The sequence below is a fragment of the Tauraco erythrolophus genome, chromosome 7 (genome assembly GCF_009769465.1).
Source record: "Tauraco erythrolophus isolate bTauEry1 chromosome 7, bTauEry1.pri, whole genome shotgun sequence".
Taxonomy (NCBI): Eukaryota; Metazoa; Chordata; class Aves; order Musophagiformes; family Musophagidae; genus Tauraco; species Tauraco erythrolophus.
The window spans coordinates 3,042,612-3,059,859 of record NC_141471.1 but is presented as its reverse complement, the minus strand read 5'-3'; the positions used below and the strand labels follow the sequence as shown (position 1 = coordinate 3,059,859).

The following is a 17,248-nucleotide window of genomic DNA, read 5'->3' as shown; positions in this document are numbered from 1 at the left end:
AGCCTCCTTCCCGTGTTTCAAAGAAAGGTGCAGATCCTCCAGTTTTGGGGTTAATGTGGAACTGAAAGAGGAAGAAAGATTTCTGTTTATCCTTTATGCCCTTTGGGCACCAGACACCAAGAGTGTGGCTTACATCTTTTCCCCAAATTTCTAAGCATTAAGTGATAACATTAAAGTGATAACATTGCTCCCCATTTAAATGTCTAGAGCTTTACTTAGTATGACTAAAGACAATCAGTTTTCTGATGTATTCCAGCCCCCTTCTCCTTCTGTTTGACATTTACCATCAGCAGAAGATCTAGTGCACCTCTGGTCTAGCAAAAACAACCAGGGAAAACTTTCGAAGGCACACCCTGCATTGAGTAATTAACGCAGGGCCTCACACTGGGGCAGCAATCATCCTCAGAAAGTGCCGGAACACGTGCTGTGTCCCGGTACGCATGGTATGGGCAGAGATGCACCGCAAGCAGCTCTACCTCCACACCTGCTTCCACACACACAACGTGGCTACAAGTGACGGCCTGGAGGCAACCTTTAGCCCTCCAGCCTCCCTGGATACCGGCCCCAAAGCTGGAGTAGAGGGATGTGCCACAGAGCTGCTGTGTGGAGCGGGGGTTCCCTGTCTCCCCGGCCCAAAGCCCGCCTTGTCCTGCGGCCTGACCGAGCCGCACCGCCTCTCCCACCCCGCTGCCTACCGGAACGGCCTTCCCCGGCCCCGCAGGCAGCGGGAGGGTCCGCTCGGCCGCCCTCTCCCGCCTGCTGCGCTCCTGGGCAGGCCCGGGCCCAGCTGCTCCGGCTCCCGGCCCCACGCGGTTCCCATAGCAACGGCGCCCCGGCGCCAAGGGAAGGGCGAGGCCGCGCATGCGCAGTGCTCGTGGCACCGCCCTTCCCCTCAGCCCGGCCGCCATGACAGTTCCCCTCAGCGCCTCCTGCCCGGGAACGCGCCCCGGCTGACGCGCCTCCCTTCCCGCAGGAAGCGCGGCCCCTCGGGAGTCACGGAGGTGACGGGAACGGAGCTGGGCGTTACCCCGCGCCGTGCTGGGCGGGAGGAGGGCAGTTACAGGAAAAGGCCTCTGCGCCGTGGAGGGGCGGCGCCTCGCTCCCTCCCCAGCTCCCCCCGGTGAGGGAGGCCTGTGAGAGCAGGCAAGGGCAGCAACGTTGTACCGGCTGGGAACGGGCTCTCCCGTAGCACTGAGCCCTCTTAGGTGATTTTTCCTCAGGTGACCTTCTCAGAGAAGTTGTGGCTGCCCCATCCCTGGCGGTGTTCAAGGCCAGGTTGGATGAGGCTTTGAGCAACCTGGTGTAGTGGAGGGTGTCCCTGCCCATGGCAGGGGGGTTGGAACTGGATGATCTTTGAGGTCCCTTCCAACCCAAACCATTCCATGATTTTTATCCAGGTACACCAGCTCAGCCCATCCCTCTGCAAGAGGATGAGTGCAGAGGGGGAATTACCTCGCCCCCAAGTCCAAAAGTAACACGTTATCTCCAGCGCTCACACATTTACTCATATTTTATCTCCCGCTGCTCTGTACAATAGGTCACAGACAGAGGTGCTGTATGCACCTTGCAGTATTTGTTACAAAGAGCCATCATGCTGTCACCGTGGAATGTAAGCTAATAGGAGAAAAAGTTTTTTTACAAATTGGCTTTATCAACGCATTTATTTTTGTGACTGCAGTTGGAGATACAAGGGGGTTGAGCATAAAATCACAGTGGCAATCTACAGAGAAGGGTTTTAATGCCTCACCGAGGATGATGAGGGCTTTTCAGATTTAAATGGTTTAAAATTTCTGTAGGGAATGATACTGCAGAAGTTAGAGCTAGATCATTAAGTAAAAGCATGAGAACACCAAATCAAGGTTTAGTTTTCACAATCTGTATTTTAAATGTTACATTTAAATGTTATTCAGAAGAACACTGTAAATAAAGTTACAAAATACAGTAATCCAAGAAGCTGAAAATCTATACTAAAAATAGGGAGTCTGTGTCTTCATTAACAATGAATAAATATAACATTTAAATAGCTGCAATATAGCAAATACTTATCTCGGGCCTTAAATAAAATAGATGTTTATATCTCTCAATATTTTAGAAATCATTTAGTGCTACTGGAGGATTCTACATTACGAAGCTGGAGGCTGACAAACACACAGGAGAGAAAATGACAGGAAAGCAGTCACGACGCTATCGCAAAGATGCAGCCTCTGCGTTCTGCCTGAGGCCCAACAGAAGCTACTTCACACTTTGTGGGTTTGGGCAATGGCAGCAAAAAAGTCACCCATTTCAAGACTGAGTTGACAGTCCAGGGGAAGATAGAGGGATTGTACTCTACTATATCCCCTGAAAACCGGGATATGGTAGTGTCAATCAGAAAGAAACGGACTATCACACCCACTCCCCCAGTGCACAATCATTTAGGCTGCCAGCTTCAAGACAGTGTACCATACACAAAACAGATCTAGGGCAATTCTCTAATGCCAGGTATTATTTCTTTTTTTTTTTCCCCCTTTTTTTTTTTCTTACACAGGCCACCACCAGGAAAGAGATTTCCGTCAGCTTTCTATTACTCCTTGGGCTTCCCTATGTAATCCCGAAACATGGAATACAGCACACCTACAAGACAGAAATACAAGCACAGTTAGAAACAGGTTTCAAGATCTGAACAGTAAGAAAAATTCTCAGAAATAATGTTCCTCTTCTGCTGTCTGTATTTTTAATAGCAGTGATGAACACTACAACATTCTTCAAATACAGAGAAGCTGGATATGAAAATATACTGGATATGAACATGCAGATCCCCAGCCAAATCTAGCTTTCTTTGCAGCCAAAGTCAAACTTTTCTGTTGTACCTTCCAGGAAGAGAGTATAGACTGGAAAATAGTGTATTTTCACTGGATATACATTTAGACACGTACACAGCTGCAACACTCAGAGGAGACCTGGGAAGCACAAATCATTCAGTACATTCAGGGACACAATTCCAGTCCTGAAAATATATATATAAAAATATATAATATCACAGTCTACGCAAGCTGATTTTCAATGCATTAAACGCAGAAACAGCAACATATTCCATCCCTGGAAGTGTTCAAGGCCAGGTTGGATGAGGCTTTGAGCAACCTGGTGTAGTGGAGGGTGTCCCTGCCCATGGCAGGGGGGTTGGAACTAGATGACCTTTGAGGTCCCTTCCAACCCAAACCATTCCATGATTCAATGATTCTATGTTTCTATTTACAAGGGAAAATACTGATGTCAGGTTTTGGGGTTTTTTTGCCTCTAATTTCAAAACCTGCGAACCGCACATACTTCCCATATCTAAAAGTAGCCAAAACTTCTACTCTCAAATTTATAGAATCATGGAATGGTTTGGGTTGGAGGGGACCTTAAAGATCATCTAGTTCCAGCCACCAGACCAACACCTTCCACCAGACCAGGTTGCTCAAAGCCTCATCCAACCTGGCCTTGAACACCTCCAGGGATGGGGCATCCTCAACTCCTCTGGGCAACCTGTTCCAGTCCTTCACCACTCTCAGAGGGAAAAATTTCTTCCTTAGATCTAATCGAAATCTCCCCTCTTTCATTTTAAAGCCATTGCCCCGTGTCCCATCACTACATGCTCTTGTAAAAAGTCCCTCTCCAGCTTTCTTGTAGCCCCTTTAGGTACTGGAAGGTCTCCCCGGAGCCTTCTCTTCTCCAGGCTGAACAGCCCCAACTCTCCCAGTCTGTCTCCAGAGCAGAGGTGCTCCAGCCCTTGGATCATCTTCGTGGCCTCCTCTGGACCCGCTCCAGCAGCATCATGTCCTTCTTGTGTTGGGGACTCCAGAGCTGAACACAGTATTCCACGTGGGGTCTCACGAGAGCAGAGCAGAGGGGCAAAATCACCTCCCTCAACCTGCTGCCCACGATCCTTTGGATGCAGCCAGGACATGGTTGGCTTTCTGGGCTGCCAGCGCATGGTGCCGGCTCATGGTGAGCTTCTCATCCACCAGCACTCCCAAGTCCTTCTCCTCAGGGCTGCTCTCGATCCAGTTGGCAGGTGAACATTAAATATGTGAACTTAAACATCACATTGCTCTAGAAAGGCTGAGCAAGCACCAGTAACCACCATAAACATCCTGAAATACAACAGCCTGGACACTTTCACCCCAAGGACATTTCACCCACAGTGTATATGATCCACTAGAAGAGACACGAGAGGTTCTCCACGGCTCACCAGTGCAGAGGGTGGCCTCCCGCTGGGTACATACCACATGTTATGGCTCCCACAACGAAGCCCTGGGCTGCCACGCGCATGTGAATCAGGTGAAGCGACATTTTCATGTCACCTCTGTGCTTCAGCCTGTAGAGCCCGTAGCCAACCACCGCGGCGAAGCCAGCCATCCCTGCAAGGCAAGGAGAGCACCCCTGTGAGTCAAGATCCAAGTCAGGGGGAAGTGACCCACTTAAACAAAATATCCTGGGAATAATCATGTTTTGATCCAATCGCTCTGGTTTTGTGCAGATGGTGCCTCCTCATTCAACGCACAAGTCAGTGCAGAAAAAAGCGGGAAATTTCCACTACTGTTAGAATGCCACGGCAGTAGCTCAAGGCGTCAGAGTTTCTTGGATATTTTTCAGAAAGCACATGTGCTGCTTGCACCCTCTTTCCTGGATGGAAGCTCACAGCCAAGAACATTGCTTGGCTGCAGCTGGAACACTCAGTGCATGGATGCACCCTGATGTACCCACCGGCCTGCTGATTCTGCTGGTTTGGGTGTTGTCACGTTTGGCCAGCTTTCACTGGGACAGGACAAGTCATATAGGCTGAGAGAGTTGGGGCTGTTCAGCCTGGAGAAGAGAAGGCTCCGGGTGATCTTACTGCAGCCTTCCAGTACCTAAAGGGGCCTACAGGAAAGCTGGAGAGAGACTTTTTACGAGGGTGTGTAGTGACAGGACAAGGGGCAATGGATTTAAACTGAAAGAGGGGAGATTTAGATTGGATCTAAGGAAGAAATTCTTCCCTCTGAGGGTGGTGAGGCACTGGAATAGGTTTCCTAGAGAAGGTGTAGATGCCCCATCCCTGGAAGTGTTCAAGGCCAGGTTGGATGAGGCTTTGGGCAACCTGTGGAGGATTTCCCTGCCCATGGCAGGGGGGATGGAACTAGATGATCTTTGAGGTCCCTTCCAACCCAAACCACTCCATGATTCTATATATGTTACCTTCTCCCGTGCTGGGACAGGGGAGAGGTTCAGCAAGGTCTTTCCGAGGCCTGGAGTTCACTTTTGGTCCTTCAACAGACCAAACATAGCCCCAGCTGTGCCAGCTCCAACCACTGATGCTCTCACACAACACAAAGCAGGAATGTAAAAAATTCCCCAATTCCACCCACTTTATTCCGTATTTGGGGGGATTATTTACATAGCTCAAAGGAGGCTGCCAAGTTTTAAGTGTTGTGTATATTTTTGTCTCCCAGAACAGGAGCATTACCAGATCCACTTGTGAAGCTGCAAACCCTTACTTCACTGGTGCACGACCCCCGTGGGAGCTTCATTAAATACTAATTAAGGGTTTTAGGGCCTTCAAATTACCTCTGACACAGGCTGAAGGTAAGTTCTGCCCATCTGCTTGGGAGAGCCCAAGCTCGTGGAGTTCGTCGTACACTCCAGGGAGCTGGAGAGCAAAGTCCTGTGAGCACGGGGAACCAGTGACGGATATCTGTTGGCAAACGCCTGGAACGGTTCACCCCGAGTGACCCGACCGCTCTCCGTTTAAGGCAGCTGGAAATCGAAACGTGTCTCACAGCAGAGGCAGCTCCTGATGAGGGCAGAGCTCTCGGGATGAACACGGCTCCTCCTCTCTCTGCTCAGAGGCTTTTTTGGTGGGAACTTTCCCACCCTCCTCAGGCTGGGGTACCAACAAACCCACGAAGAAAATGCATTTTAAAATATGGGATGGCAGCAGAGAAGGGTGAAACATTGGGCCAGCGGGCTGTATTTTAGATCCTTCTGGTTTGTATTTTGTTACCTTTACAGTCACTTCGTAGTGCTCACCGTTCCCAGAAAGGCTGCGGAACACACCACAAAATCCTCACCACCTGATGGGATCACCTAATCATGGTTTTAAGCTCACCTAAAGTCTTTCAGGGTTTGCTGGTTTCATTTTTCTCGTGTAGGTTCTGAGCTTTCTATTGAAGATAAGAGGCCTCATTAATTTCCCTCTTTCTCCCAGAACAAACACTATTCCAGGCAGGAGCACTGCTGTCGCCACACGAAAAGCCCACATGAGGAAGTAATTTAAAAGCCATCTTGTATTGACAGGAAAATGGTGAGCAGTGATGGTGTTTACCAGAACGATTGCCCGTGGAGAGAAAGATCTTTTTAACATTTCTTCATCTTTCAACTTACCAATGGGGACAAATGGTGTCTCTTTGAATTTTCTTAACAGCTTCGATGTCTGGCTGGTGTCAGTCTCATACTCAGGGAAAACAGATTCCTGACCGGATGACATGGTGGCTGCGAAGACAAAGAGATCAAAATCTCTCTTCAGATTTTAGAAACACCAAGTTAAGAGAACTTTTAGAAAAAGAAAATCCCTTCCATATTCCATCAGTCACAAATGTCAATGTAGTGAGGTACAAGCACAAGAGCTAGACTTGAGCTGATGAGCTACGTTTAATTAAAGTGAAATCTCGGGAAGCAAGACTGTTGCATGCTAGAACAGGTGAGGACGGGACAAAAAAAAAAAAGCATTTTATTTCCGCCATCCCGTTTCACACCATTACACATCCCAGCACCTCCCTCCATGGCCACAGGCAGCGAGAAGCCACTGAAACCTTTGGTCACTGCCTGCGTTTCCTTTGAGGACTTCCGTCCGGCACCGCACCGCTGCGCTTTCACGGGCTGTTCCTCAGTAGCTGCTCTGACCTCAGAAAGTTCATTCCTCCCCTTCCACTCCCTGCCAAGAACAACAACCGCAGCTCACCGAGCGGAAAGTGCGGAGCTGCTGTGGAAGGTCAGCCCAACAGCCTGTCCCACCTTGTTCACCACTTCAACAGTTTCACACTCATGCTGGAGAACACGAGTGGAAAACAGCAGCTGCTGAGGAGACGGAGCAAGTCTTGAAGCCCTCGACAGGCACAGACTTATGGTGGGATGCATGAGGAAGATGAGCAGGGTTTCCGTTGCAGCACAGGTGATTTCTCACCTGCCCACAAGGAATTAAAAACACAACAAAAAACCAACAGCAGCCAGAAGGGCTCAACTCACTGAGCCATCACCACCCACCCAGTGAGACCATCCACCAAAACCTGCCAGCTCGTGCTGTCCCCGTCACAGGTTACACCAAGACCTGTTCCTCCTTCAGGGCTGGGCATAAGCATCATTCTCCAACCAGTGCCTACTTCTGCCAGCACAATTAGCTCAGCAACATCATGGAGGTCTCTGCTAGAAAAATCCCTACTGGTATTGTTCCAGTGGTTGCCATCAACACGCTCAGCAGCAAAACACAGCCTGCCCTCACAGAGGAGTACTCTGAGCTCTTGGAAAAAGCCAACAGGAATTTAATTTAAGCATGAGCTAGCAAACAAATCCAGAAGACACATTTCAAACATGGCTGTACTCCCTGGATACGCAGCATTTTGTGCACATCCGTTTCAGTGGACTCTTTTTTAAACTGGGCACGCAAACCATTTCCTCCGCAGGCTGAAGGTGATGGTCTCTCTGTGCCCGCTACAACTACCCTTATTTGCTAAATATAAATTACATTTTAGCCTGCCTCATTCGGAGAGGGAAACACGAGAGCAGCCATCACTCGGGAGAGGTGGGGATAGCCAGAGGTGAGATTTACCCAGGAAAAGCATTTCGAGAAGCGAATCAGTTTGTCCAGAGTAAGAGGTTTCCGCGACCTTCAGCTGGCACGGAGGCCGGGCTGGGCACAGGGCAGAGGAAGCCGGGCGAAACACACGCCCTGGCTGCCCTGCCCTTGCTGCCACCCCAGCAGCTCCCCACGGGGCACAGCTCTGACACGGGTGGGAAAAGGAACGGTTCCCAGTGCCCCTCCTGGCGAGGGGCAGCCCGGGCACCGCCAGGCTGCCTTCCTCCTGCCCAGCCACGCACCGAGCCCCTGCCCTGCCCGGCCCCACGGCCCGCACCGAGCCCCTGCCCTGCCCGGCCCCATGGCCCGCACCGAGCCCCTGCCCTGCCCGGCCCCATGGCCCGCACCGAGCCCCTGCCCGGCCCCATGGCCCGCACCGAGCCCCTGCCCTGCCCTGCCCGGCCCCATGGCCCGCAGCGAGCCCCTGCCCGGCCCGGCCCCATGGCCCGCACCGAGCCCTTGCCCTGCCCGGCCCCATGGCCCGCCCCAGGCTTCTGCCGTACTCCAGGCCCTCACGCCCCGCTTCTTCTCTACTCCAGGCCCGGGAGCCTCCACCCCACACGGGGCCCGTGCCCCGGGCGCCTCCACCCCGGTGCTCTCTCCCCCCACCCGGGCGGCCCCGGCCCTCACCACGCCGCAGCCGCGCCGCTCCCCGCCGCAGATCCCGATACCGGCCGGCGTCTGCCGCGCGCAGCCCCGCCCCCCGGCTCTTATAGGCCGGCTCCGGCCCGCCCCCTCCGCCGTAGGAGCCGAGAACTACAGCTCCCAGCGTGCCGCGCGGCAAGCCCGCCCGCCACCAGCCAATCCGGAGCGCGGCCGCTGACGCCGCGTCCTTATACGGGCGGGGAGGCGGGGCAGGCCGTGACGTCACCGCGCGGAGGGAGGCGGGGTGGCTCTCCGCATTGCGGAGTGACGGGGAGAAGCGGCGGCACCGCCCTGCCGCTAGGGGGCGCTGCGGGGCGGGCTCGCGCCCGCGGTTCCCGCCCGCGGCTCGCGCCCGCAGCTCACCCCTCCCGTCCGCCGCTTCCCGCCCCCCGATCCTGTCAGGGGGGTGGCGCGGCCGTGCCCGAAGCGGAGCGCGGTTCCCCTCTCCCGGGCGCGGCAGGGCACGAATAACTCGGGTTTGGCAAACCCACAGCCTTCGGGTTGAGCTTGGCGACGCGTTTCGCCTCCAAAAGTGGCGGCGCAGCGGGCTGCGGCTGCTTCTGCAACGCGGCGGCTTGTGGCTTCAAAGCACTTCGCGCGTCGGTGTAAACATCGCTTTGACATCAGGTGGAAGCTCTTTAGCAGAGGGCGAAGTCGGAGTCCGCCTTTCCCTCAGCCTGATTTTTCTTTTTCCCGCCACTGAATTGACTTACTGACTATGTTTTCCCGAATTTCAGCTTCCAAGCAGAGCTCGCTTTGCCCCCGCTGCGCGCCAGGCAGCGGATATTAAAGCCCAAAGACAACTTAGAAATTGCTCCTGATTTTAGCAGCAAACCGGACTCCGGAACAGGAGGGAAATTCCCCTGGGATCCCAAAGGTGCCTAGAACCCTCCCCTAAACCTAGGAGTGGCTTGTCGGAGTGAAACAGCAAAGAAATGTCTTTTTCTCCAGAACCCCGCTCTGTTTTGCAGTGCTCCGGTGGACATTTGTGACTCCCCATCTCCGAGCACGGAGGGAAAGAGCTGCAGGTCCCGCGGGGCCGCTCCGCTGCTGAGGTGCAGCATTTTCGGCAGCCTGAAAGAAAGTAGCTCAGATAACCTTTTGTTAGTACCGCTGTACCTCTTTAAGTGTGCTTCCCATCATGGATAATCTTGTTACTTTAATTGCCAAAGCCATTAAAGCTCAGCAGTCTGAAAGAAAAAAAAAAAATAAAATCCATGCAATTACCAGCTCCTGAAATGAGTTAAAATCTTGTAATAAATTACAGTGAAGGCTACTTTCCCCAGTGACTCTTGGAGGCACATTTAATTCCCTGCAAGTCCGCGTGATGTGTGCTTCAGGGGCGAAACTCAATTGAAAACAAAAACTTATTTCATTTTAATTGCTGGGCTAATGAAACTGCTGCTGCCTGTAGCGTCCCTGCGTGCGTGTCTGGCGCCTCGGCTTCTTGCTCTGCTCATGTATACCTTGCCCATATATATTTATTATGGGGTATCTCTTAAATGCAGGCGTGTGTGGACACTGCCTGATGGTGGCAAAAATGGAAATGGATAAAAATAATGTATTTCTCTCTGCAAATCCACCTACCACCGGGCAGGTTGGATGTGGAGCTGTGGCCAGTGCTGCTGCTCTGTTCTCTTGTTTTCACCACATTGGTTTGGGGTTTATAAAGCTCAGCAGGGCTGGTACAGGAGATGACCGTGGCATGGTCAGGGTGTTTGCCACGGCCCTGATTCGTGGTGAGACAAGGGAAACGAGCCAAAGGGTGACCACTCGCCGATGGTGGTGCTCTAAAGCCTCTCCAACAAACCACTTAATCAGAGACACCTTTGACAGGCGAGCGAAGGGTCGTGCCGGGAAACTGTCCCCAAAGCATCCCTGTGGCAGTGCCAGGAGCCTGGCACATCTCCGCTGTGGCTGATCACTGTTTGCTTGTTCAACCATGGCAATAAGCTCCTTATTCTGGTATGACTTGCAAAGCTTTTCCGCTGCCTTCAAAGATGTGGAATTGTCTCCATGGAGCTGCCAGTGCCACTGGCCCCAGCCGTGTCCCTGCCAGTAGCTGGTTCTGCTTTTGCAGGGGATGAGGATCTTGCAGCACCCACATGGCTTATTCAGATTTCCTTGAAAAAAATGCAGATTTCTACACCAAGGTCTCAACCCCAGGAAACCTCTCAGTGCCGAGACCAAGCAGGTCCAGTCCTGCCTGGAGGAGCTGGGAGCTGGACAGTGTGGACATCATCTTAATATCCATCTGTCAGGCAATGGCAGATGTTTCTACTAATTAAAGCTTTTAGAAAACAAAATAACAAAAGGGAGCTTGTTGACACATCTGGGGTTGGGATGCAGCAAACCCAGGACCAATAGGGAAAAAAGGATTAGGGACAGATTGCTTGTCTGGGAGGAGACAGGGTGGAGAAAAAAGGAAGGGTCGCGGTGGACGTGGAAAAGCATGCATGGAAAAACGGAGAGAAGGGCAAAAGGAACTGATTATCTGTGAGCGAGTGGCTGGTCTGGGTACTTGTCTGGGTGATCCTGGTCTAACACATCCCAGAAAAACCTAGTTCAGACCACTCAGCCTGTGCATGCTGGGGTGCACGGGATCCACCAGTGGTCTCCATGTTGTGCTGACCTGGGTCCTTGGTCCCAGCAGCTCTGGCTGTCCCCGGTGTGGTGCCTGCCTTGAGCCATAGGAGAGCAGGTTGTGTTTCTCAAGGAGGGATGCTGGGTCCCCACGGCACCTGTGGCAGGAAGCACTGTGGTCCTGCTGGGTGTCTCAAGTGGCAAAACCCAACTCTGGGTGCAGGCACCAGTTGTAGATGTTGTAGAGGGACGCGTGCTCAGCCACGGCACCGAGAGGACTCCAGTGCTGTTGCCCAGTCATCAACACCAGGAAAAGCGAAACAACAGCCGGGAGGTCACACTGAGCTCACATTTCCTGCCCACACTCTCACACAAGAGGTTCCTAGAAGCCTGATTCAAGCCTCCGGCATGATGGCAACTGCCCACAGTGGAGAAGAAGCTCCTGTAAGTGTGTTTTCTGCTTCTTGGTTGTAGACAAAACTGCGCAAGAAACCTGGGGAGGTTCTCTTTTCTTCCTGAAAGTTGGCCAGCTTGGAAGTGCCAGCCCTCCAGGGATTAATTTCTGAGCTCAGCCTACGTTGCATTCGTCAGCTCTCTGCTATGAGCTCCGGGATGGGGGCGTGAACATCGGTGCCAGCGTGAAACAGAGGGAGCAAGGCCCAGCAGAGGGAGAAAAGGAATCTCAGTGGGTTGGAAGAGACTCGGAAATTTTGGGGATGGCTTGTCCTGATGTGGGTGATGGGGTATGTGTATGGGAGAAGGTGTTTAGGAGTCTCACTGGGGCTTGCTGCGATGAGAAGGGTGGGCGGCTTTGGTTTCCTCTCGAAGGCGTACAGTCAGACGACATGTGGCGAAGGATGAGTTTCTTTTGAAATATGAAAGAAAAATTAAAAAAAGCTAATTCCCAGAAAAGTCCTTTTCTGGCACTCTTCTGTGGCAGATCTCTGTTCTCCATGTCTTCTCTGTCTGAAGTGCCCTGTGACACAAGACAGCAAGAAAACATTTCAATCCAATCCAACCCAAATTTTCTTTTCTTTTCAGGCGCCTGGAATTGCCTGGAATGGGTATTTAAGCGGTTTTAGACACGAGACCACAGCAAGTATGCCCACAGCTTCACCCTTATGGCTGCTCTGGGTGCTTTGCTTAACCCACGTGGGGTGGGGGGGCTCCCCCTTCCTGGGGCGTTCATGGGGAGGGAGCCGTCCCCAGAAGGTGCAGGGCCACCATGGGCTATGTCCTCCTTGGGATGTGTAGCACAACCGAGGACCAACCACTTCATTGCAGGTCTCTTGGGTAGTGGGAGACACAGGTCCAGGAGGAGAGCAAGGCCGGAGTGGCTGAAGCAGGGAACTACACAACCATGCCTGTTTTGGGATTGCTGGAAAAATAAGTCCTGGGGGAATGGCGAGCTGCTTTGGCCATGGCTGAAAACCAATGTGTTTTAGGGGTGGAGGAGTATTTGCGTTGTTTTTCCCTGTGGGAGCCCTGAGTTGTTGTCAAAGCCTGCAGATTAATTGTGGCTTTTAAAATCCACATGAACCTTCATGATATTACTAGGAGGTGGCTCAGGCAGATCCCGTCTCCCACTTCAGGCAATGGGCTTTTCAGCGACTGCTGTTGCCCAGTTCGGGTGGCTTTTGGAAGATGAAACCCAGGTAGTGTTCTTGGATGTGTTTTTTTTTTCTTTTTTATGAAAAACAGACTCCAAAAATAGGAAGCTCTTCAAATCTGTTGCTGTTTCCTGAAATCTGGGCTGCAGCTGTCTAACCACTGACGCCAGCCTGCAGTCCTGGGGAGTGGCTGACCACACGGCCCTCGCCCTCCTCAGTCAGCGGGGTTCAACATGCACCTCATCTCTTGCAAGATCAGCTCCAGCAACATCTGTCCAGCTAAATTTCAACCTCTCACCTTCATTCAGGAGTTGATTCTGGTGCCTACATGTCCTTGCCTTGGATGAGGCTTTGAGCAATCTGGTCTAGTGGAAGGTGTCCCAGCCCATGGTGGGGAGGTTGGAACCAGATGATCTTTAAAATCCCTTCCAACCCAAACCATTCCATGATTCTATATTTTCCACTTACTAACACTTTTTACAGGAATCCATGGCTTTCCTAGAATTGGCATGGGGAGTGGTCCATGTCCTACCAGGAGCCGTGAAATGTTTTCACCTCTGGGAGCAGCCCTGCCAACATAATGGTGCTGGTGGCAGGTTCTGCTTCACTGAGAACTGAGATGCTGCTTTCTCAGTAGCCACCTGGGTGAATATAAAGCAGCTCACAGGGTGGTGGTGGTGGATTTCCCATAATTTAGAGCAGGAACTTCCTCAAAAGCTCACAGTGGTGTCAGGAGGAAGTGGTGAGTTATGTCAGAGGAGACCATGCTCTTTTAATGTGTTGAAGTAAAGAAACTAGAATTTTTTTTTTTTTTTTTTGTATGTATGTGTAAACAGCTGTCCCCATGCCGTAGGCAAAGGCCAAGGAGTGCAGGACACAAAACACTTCTCAGAAGGTGGCACAAATTTGGACCTATGAACTAGAGGAAAACCCTTTGTGAAGTGACATTTGCCTTTCCCATGGTGGGTTGGAACATCATTGTCATCCCTTTCACTTTTGCTCCTAGGCAGCTACTTGGCAAATGCAACTTCAAAGGCGGCAACAACAACTTCTGCCACCTTGCTGGATGCTGCCAATTCGAGCGACTACCTGTATGAGTACTTGGATGAGGAGGAGTACGCACAGTATGGTCTCTGCACGAAAGAGGAGGTGCTCACCTTCAGCAGGGTATTCTTGCCATCTTTTTACACTGTGATCTTCCTGATCGGGTTGGCCGGGAATCTTCTCCTGTTTGTTGTCCTCATTATGTACATCAAGAAGAAGAAGAAGATGACTGAGGTGTATCTGCTGAACCTGGTGGTTTCAGACTTCTTCTTGCTACTAACCCTTCCTTTTTGGGCTCTGTACGTTTCTCAGGGGGTGGTCTGGGACAAGCTGTGCCCCGTCTTAAACGCTACATACACTGTGAATTTCTACAGTGGTGTCTTTGTTGTGAGCTGCATGAGTCTGGACATGTATCTGCAGATAGTTCATGCTTGCTCTACTCGCAGCTCCGTGACACGGAGGAAGTCCATCCTCGTCTTAGTGGTGGTATGGGTCCTTTCCATACTCCTCTCCGTTCCTGATGGCCTCTTCACCAGCACGAGGCAAATCCACAACAAAACCATTGTGTGCACCCATGATTATGGCCAGAAACACTTATTTTGGAAAGTTGTCTTTCGGGTCATTCAGAACATCCTGGGTTTCCTTTTTCCCTTCCTCTTCATGGTGTTCTGCTATTCCCGCATTGTGTGTGTCCTCACCATGTCTCAGATGCCTGGCTCACAGAGAGCTCTCTGCTTTGTCTTTACTCTGGTGAGTGTCTTCTTTGTCCTCTGGTGCCCTTACAACGTTGTCCTCATCCTCCACTCCCTGCAAGACGCCGGTGTGATCAGCAGCTGTGAAAGCAGCAGGCGACTGGACTATGCCATGCAGATCACGGAGAGCTTGTCCTTTGTCCACTGCTGTCTCAACCCCTTGCTCTACGCTTTTGTGAAAAAACAATTCCGGTTCTATTTACGGAAGATCCCTCAGGCTATTTTCAGGAGAAGCGCTTTCTTTGACATCCAGCCCTCAGAGACAAGCCAGTCTTGCAGCAGATACGCAGCTGAGGTGGAAATGTTGAGCATCACGACTGCATGATAAATATTTCCATTATTTACGTGATGTGTGTGTCCTCTGTGCTGTGTTTTACTGGTCCTGGCCGTGCAGTGGAGTCGGTGTGAGTCCACGGCACTGTGTAACCGGATATTTCATCCTGGCACCAGCACTGAGATGAGAGTTTTCCACATTGGGATTGGAGAAGTATGCTTGGTGATTTGTTTCTGTTGTAACTGGAATTATTAAAATTATATAATAATATAACATTATGGGTTTATGCTCATGGAAGAAGCCCAGCTCCTGTCTGGACTATGTGAGGCATTAGTGGATGAAGGAACAACTTATCTAGATGCTGTGCCCTTAAAAATGCAAACTGAAACTTGTGCAGAGCTTCTCCCCCGTAGATCCCAAAGGGTCTGATGGAGGAGAGTGATCCCATTATCCCTCCAGCTCGTGATGTAGGCTGGGGAATGGACTTGCCACGCTCATCCATCAGGCCAGACATGGGTGGCCAGAAGGCCAGCCCAGGAGGTGGCTTTGCTTCTCCTAGTTTTTGCCATCTGCCAGGTAGATGTGTTCAACTGGGCTCATTCCTGTGTCTACCAGGAGAGACGACAGGAGGAATTAGGCACCTTTAAACTGAGTTGTCTGACCAATTATGGCTTCCTTTGTCACAATAAGCTGTAACACACTCGGGTCCGCTGAGCAGGAAACTGTGTCTTTCCAAAGGACGGATCCTTGGGTAGAGATCAGTTCAATCAGCAACAAAGTTCAAACCAGTGACAACCAATGACAAAGAGGAAAAAAAATAGGCTCAGCAGAGCGGTGGTGAAGGTATTTGCCTTCCTGAAGATCCATTTTGACAAGATAAAATCGATCCGTGGATACTGTCTTTAACATAAATATTGGCTTTGCAGTTCCACGGAGTGAGAGCATGGCCTTCAACAGAAGAACACGGATAGCAGCCAGCCAATCCTAAACGTGTGGCTTTGAAGTTCAAGGTTATCAGTTTGCTGAACTTTATTTACAGATACTACTCAATTCTAATACTCTTGAACCTTAAATGGGCTCTTTCCAGCCTGGAAACCTATTTAGCATGGGAGTTACCTGGAATTGTACAAATAAAATTAATAATTTAAGAGAAAACACTCATCACCTTGGTTCTGTTACTAGACAAGGTGACTGGACCAAGAAGGGCTTTGAGTTGATCTGGAAAGGTGGATTTGTTTTCACTGATGTTATTTTTCTTGCCAGCATTGATACAGTGTGTTTCCAAAATGGAAAGGCTGGGAGCTTTGCTTAAAAAAAACCACAAACACAGAATAAATATTTAGCTGATACGGCCTTCACTCCATGGGTCAGGTCACTGGGAAGGAACGTGGAAGGAGAGAGCAGCTGGGAAGCAAAAACTAAGAAGATGGTTGTGATCCCATACAGAGGAGGGCTTGTGGGACGGTGCAAATCTTATGATGGGATGCTTAGGGGAAGGGCAAAGGTGGGGGAGGTAGGGGGGTATCAGGGATTGAGGAGGAACAAGCACTCTGTCCTATCCCTCTATTAAATTCTTTTTCCTGACTCTCTTTCCTCATGTCACTCTCTATCCTACGTGAGGGTGCTGAGAGGTCCGAGCTCAGCAGTCGGAGCAGGGGCTGCTGTCACTGGGTGCGCAGATCAGGGTGGCAGCACCCGGAGGCATAGTGCTGGCTGGGGCACGGGGTCCCTGGCACCATCCTCGAAGCCCATCTGGAGAGTGAGGAGCAGGAGAGATCAAGAAGCAGAAGGGAAAAATGGGGAAAAATGCCAGCCCTGGGGGTGGGAGCAGGAGGGCAGAGGGCTGGGTGTTCTCCGCTGGCTGGAGGGGACATGACTGGTTTGTGGCTATCGAGCATCAGGTGTGATGTGCACAGAAGAAAGTGCTGTCGTCCTTTGGGGCGCCACGGCTCTCCAGCCGGGAGGCAGACTTGGCCACACACGGATGTTGGACGCACCCGATGCCGAGCAAACGCGGCTGGTCAAGCCCTCGTCACCGGAGAGGAAAGCAGAGCTGCTTTGCTTCGCCCCCACACAGGTTAGCTGTGCTTGCACCGTTCCTTGGCAAAGCTCTTAAGGGGCACTCTACGCTGGAGAACGTCGGAATGTTGGAGATCTTTCCTTCTCTTGGCTTTGGAGTCCAGATTAGCTCAGTTGTAACCCCCTCCCCTCGCTCCTCAGCTCATTTCCAGTAGCATTTCCAACAGCCACTCTTCCTCTCGTTTTTTCAGCCTGCCGTGGCTGTCTGTAGCCTCGTCTCAAAGGCAGAAATCACTGAGTGAAATTCCCTGAACCCTCTTTTCCAAAAACTGGGCTCCATGCAGCCTGGGAAAGAGAATTTGCTCAAGCTGCTGCAGAGCACACGGCAAAACCCATCCGCCTTACCCAGCAGCCCGGTAACTCCGACGTGATTACCATGTACCTTCCACCTTAAAAATCTCCGTCTGTT

At 51.4% G+C, this 17,248-nt stretch overlaps 2 protein-coding genes across 4 annotated transcripts; one reads left to right on the top strand and one right to left on the bottom strand.

Moving 5' to 3' along the window:
- Nucleotides 1-1,642: 1,642 nt before the first annotated feature.
- Nucleotides 1,643-8,526, bottom strand: HIGD1A (HIG1 hypoxia inducible domain family member 1A). 3 transcript variants are annotated; one of them, XM_086614590.1, is made up of 4 exons: nt 8,483-8,526; nt 6,385-6,492; nt 4,248-4,382; nt 1,643-2,613 (listed from the first exon to the last, which is right to left on the bottom strand). In XM_086614590.1, the coding sequence occupies exons 2-4, from the start codon at nt 6,485-6,487 to the stop codon at nt 2,564-2,566; spliced, it is 288 nt and encodes a 95-aa protein (XP_086470716.1). In that variant the 5' UTR covers nt 6,488-6,492; nt 8,483-8,526; the 3' UTR covers nt 1,643-2,563. The 3 variants fall into 3 exon arrangements, with proteins under 3 accessions (XP_086470716.1, XP_086470717.1, XP_086470718.1); XM_086614591.1 differs by lacking the exon at nt 8,483-8,526 and adding an exon at nt 6,813-6,835; XM_086614592.1 differs by lacking the exon at nt 1,643-2,613 and adding an exon at nt 2,620-2,939.
- Nucleotides 8,527-11,458: 2,932 nt separating this feature from the next.
- Nucleotides 11,459-14,811, top strand: ACKR2 (atypical chemokine receptor 2). The gene is made up of 3 exons (XM_086615059.1): nt 11,459-11,524; nt 12,122-12,179; nt 13,697-14,811. The coding sequence occupies exons 1-3, from the start codon at nt 11,489-11,491 to the stop codon at nt 14,809-14,811; spliced, it is 1,209 nt and encodes a 402-aa protein (XP_086471185.1). The 5' UTR covers nt 11,459-11,488.
- Nucleotides 14,812-17,248: the final 2,437 nt, after the last annotated feature.

Excerpts from the sequence above, each read along its gene's own strand:
- HIGD1A (XM_086614590.1), bottom strand. The coding sequence starts at position 6,487 with ATGTCATCCGGTCAGGAATCTGTTTTCCCTGAGTATGAGACTGACACC. Across the intron at positions 4,383-6,384 it reads GACACCATTTGTCCCCATTG|GGATGGCTGGCTTCGCCGCG; the intron begins GTAAGTTGAAAG and ends CTTGCCTTGCAG. Across the intron at positions 2,614-4,247 it reads TGTGGGAGCCATAACATGTG|GTGTGCTGTATTCCATGTTT; the intron begins GTATGTACCCAG and ends TCTGTCTTGTAG.
- ACKR2 (XM_086615059.1), top strand. The coding sequence starts at position 11,489 with ATGATGGCAACTGCCCACAGTGGAGAAGAAGCTCCT. Across the intron at positions 11,525-12,121 it reads ACAGTGGAGAAGAAGCTCCT|GCGCCTGGAATTGCCTGGAA; the intron begins GTAAGTGTGTTT and ends TTTTCTTTTCAG. Across the intron at positions 12,180-13,696 it reads TAGACACGAGACCACAGCAA|GCAGCTACTTGGCAAATGCA; the intron begins GTATGCCCACAG and ends TTTTGCTCCTAG.